The sequence below is a fragment of the Triticum dicoccoides genome, unplaced genomic scaffold, assembly GCF_002162155.2.
Source record: "Triticum dicoccoides isolate Atlit2015 ecotype Zavitan unplaced genomic scaffold, WEW_v2.0 scaffold166677, whole genome shotgun sequence".
Taxonomy (NCBI): domain Eukaryota; kingdom Viridiplantae; phylum Streptophyta; class Magnoliopsida; order Poales; family Poaceae; genus Triticum; species Triticum dicoccoides.
The window spans coordinates 1-3,355 of NW_021219275.1; the positions used below are offsets into that span (position 1 = coordinate 1).

Genomic DNA, 3,355 nt, shown 5'->3' on the forward strand with positions numbered 1-3,355 from the left:
TTTTCCTTCATTCTTTTGAAGCAAACGGACTTTTTTTTAAAGCAAAATGAAGCAAACGGATGAATGAACCAAAAGCCCACACAGAATGGGCCATGACCCATGAGTTACTCTCAAACCCTCCCGGACGGAGAAGAAAGGCGACGCGACGGCGCTGGAGCCGGCGGCCGCTCCCAACCCACAGCGTGCCGAGGGGACTAGGTGCATCAGTGGAGCGCCCACCCTTCCCTGCGTGGCGGGCTTCAGCGCCGAGCTTATTTTCGGCGCCGTTGCCGTCCTCGCCAAGCAGCTCCGGTTCCGAACCCCGCGCGCGTCCGCCGCCGCTGGGCCTTGCTGCGCGGTGGGGGAGAAGTTCGCTGATTGTCCGTGCCGTCGCCGTCGCGGGGCTTCGGGGTCGCGCCCTCTGCAGCCGACCTGTAAGCGTTCTCTGGTTTCCCCTCCTCGCTTTGCACTTGAATCGTCAACTGTAACGGCGGCTTGCATTTGGGAGATTAGCATTTCCTGGTGGCTAATCAAAGCCGAAGGTCCGATCAAATCCATGATCTGGAGTTCAGGATAGTTTTGCAACGCGGGCATTAGGATGAGGCCGGTGCGTGTTAGTGTTGCAGTCATGTGACTGGCATCTGTTTGATGAAATGCTTAAGCTAGTAGACGCGATGATTACAAATGTGCTTCCTTCCATGACTGTTCGAGCTGTTTCTGCCTCGGATACTTGCATTTACTCGCTTAGTGAAGCACTTCAGCGCTTCGGTTCTACTGTGGCCAGTGTGCATCGCTTCAGTGCCAAAGTATGCGCCATATTCAGTTTCTGTTAGCTGCTTATTTCGATATGCTGTTACATCAATAGTGGAGGTCATTTAGTGATGTATAATAAGATAGTACTCCCTCCGTCCGAAAAAGCTTGTCCCAAGCTTGTCTCTCAAATGGATGTACCTAGCATTAACTTGATGCTAGTATGTGATGTGCAGGGCTTGTGTCGGGTTATGTTTCGGCCTCTTGTTTGTTGCAGCATGTCTAGTGAGCACTCAAAGAACAAATTGGTTTCGTTTGCAGATTTTGCCATCAGGCTTTGCACTTGTGGCTGTTTACATTCCTATGATCCTGTAAATGATGCGGGGAAAGCTTTGGGTCAGACTTGCTCCCTTTCTTTCTAAGCGGTATGTCTCTTCCTCATCATCACCATCATGCTCGGCAATCCAACCATGGCTCTTTATTGGCCTAGGTAACCCTGGTGAGAAGTACCAATCCACCAGACACAACGTAAGTTCTGCTTCTCATCTTCTGTTTGAAATTCAGGTGGCTCAACTTTATTGTCATAATTAATTTATGTTGTTTCACCTTGCAGGTTGGGTTTGATATGATAGATGCATTTGCAGAGTCTCAGAACATATCCCTGACCAAAAATCACTTCAAAGCACTATTTGGTGAAGGTTTCACTCCATCCATATGCTCCCAGAAATAACGTTCCTCTTTACTTTTAGGGTAACTGATGCTCTATTTTCAAGTACAAAGTGTTGAATTGAACTGAAGGTGCTTTCATTTCTATTGATGCAGGGATGGTTGATGGCATCCCTGTTTTGCTTGCCAAGCCTCAAACATATATAAATCTCAGCGGTGAATCTGTAAGGAACACTTTTGAAAGATTTTTCTTTATGATTTCTACCTTGTATACATTTTCCTTCCCATGCACGCAATTCATTGTAACTGGCCTGACAGTGAACTGTGATGACTTGTTAAATGCTTGTGATCCTGACACCCCTACCTTTCTTTCTTATTACAGGCTGGTGCACTTGCTGCCTATTATAAGCTTCCACTCCACCGTGTCGTAGTGGTACGTGTTTATGATCCAATCTTCCTTGGTGACACCTTAGATTGGCTAACTGGGTTATTTGCTGTATGAGTTTCAGGCATATGATGACACAGACCTGCCATGTGGAGTTCTTCGTTTACAACCTAAAGGCGGATATGGACGTCACAATGGGTCAGTAAACCTTACATTTACGTGCTTTGTGAAAGAGTTCTATTTCACTATTTGTGTGTCAAAAGTTTCCAAAGGGAAAACCTTGTATTTCTGTGTTGTGTTTAAATACATAAATAGAAAAGCAGTAGCTCTGGAATTCATCAGGTTAAGTTTTCAAGATTGTGATATTCGTACTTGGACCTATCCTGCCTGTGTGCCCTTAGGGGGTACCTGTCTCGTTGAGCTGGTAAACAATATGGTGCTTACCTTCGATAAAGCATATGGCAGCTTTTCTTCCGTTCTGTAGCTCATTACTCCAGCAACTACATTTCTTGTTTGTTGTTGTATGCCTGCATGCACCTTTTTTCTTACATCTCAACATGATCCTTACTTGTTTTACTTGCCATTTCACATAGCCTGTGATGTCTAGTCAGTTACTGAAAAACAAAATCTTCTGAACATGAGCACACTCTTTAATCAGTATGATAGAATAGAATGTTCTATCTTTAAATTATTTTATGTGTGTGAGCAGACCATTAGTCTCTCAAATCTATCTGATTTCTGTAGACAAGGTGTTCATTTGATCTTGACAGGAAACAATTACCTTGTTAGTTTATCAGGTTGAAGAGTGTGATATACCATTTTCGCAAGAACCGAGAATTTGGCCGATTAAGGGTTGGTAGGTTTGACAACTGCAGGATTCAGGTTTCCTTTTCCTTTTCTGTACCAAAATTTAACATTTGTCTTATGTAGGGATTGGACGTCCGCCTGGTCAGATGGATCCCAAAGCTTTTGTGCTTCAGAAGTTCAACAAGACTGGTCGTGAACGGGTATAAAATCTCCATTGCTATAATCCTTGTGTTCTAGTTTAATGTTATGCTTTATTCTTATTATCCAATTTTAATTCTCGTGTAGTTCTTAATGAATTAATTTAGAAACACCTTCTTTTGTTCTATTGTTGGATGATTGTGTTCATTAACTAGGATAAGTGTTACCAAACATTAAGGAGTCCAACACCCTTGGCTATATAAGCAAGCTCTGTGTTCTAGTGACTTTAATCTATTTAAGTTAATTTTTAGCATATTTCTGCATGCTCCCTGCAAAACAAAAATAATCTAGGCTCCATTAGATAGTATGACGAGGGAGTATTTTCTGCGACAAAACAACTTCATTATATGATTTTGTTATGGATAAACTAGATATGCATCGAGATATGGTGTGTCAAACTGAAAACAATTTTACAGACTGAGGTGTATTCCACAACCTGAAGATATCCGAAGGACCACGCAAGTGTTCCTTCCACATAGTAGAAAGATAATAAACAAAACAGTTTTAAATTGCGGACGACAACCGGGCACTTATGTTTATTTTTGTGTGTGTGCATCTTTTGCTCTGAAC

General features: G+C 42.9%; 1 protein-coding gene across 1 annotated transcript; it reads left to right on the plus strand.

The window, feature by feature from the left end:
* Positions 1–90: 90 nt before the first annotated feature.
* On the plus strand, positions 91–3,275 carry LOC119344372 (CRS2-like protein, chloroplastic). Its single transcript, XM_037614828.1, has 8 exons — positions 91–413; positions 1,051–1,257; positions 1,343–1,427; positions 1,552–1,619; positions 1,778–1,828; positions 1,905–1,978; positions 2,578–2,636; positions 2,711–3,275. The coding sequence occupies exons 2-8, from the start codon at positions 1,105–1,107 to the stop codon at positions 2,791–2,793; spliced, it is 573 nt and encodes a 190-aa protein (XP_037470725.1). The 5' UTR covers positions 91–413; positions 1,051–1,104; the 3' UTR covers positions 2,794–3,275.
* Positions 3,276–3,355: the final 80 nt, after the last annotated feature.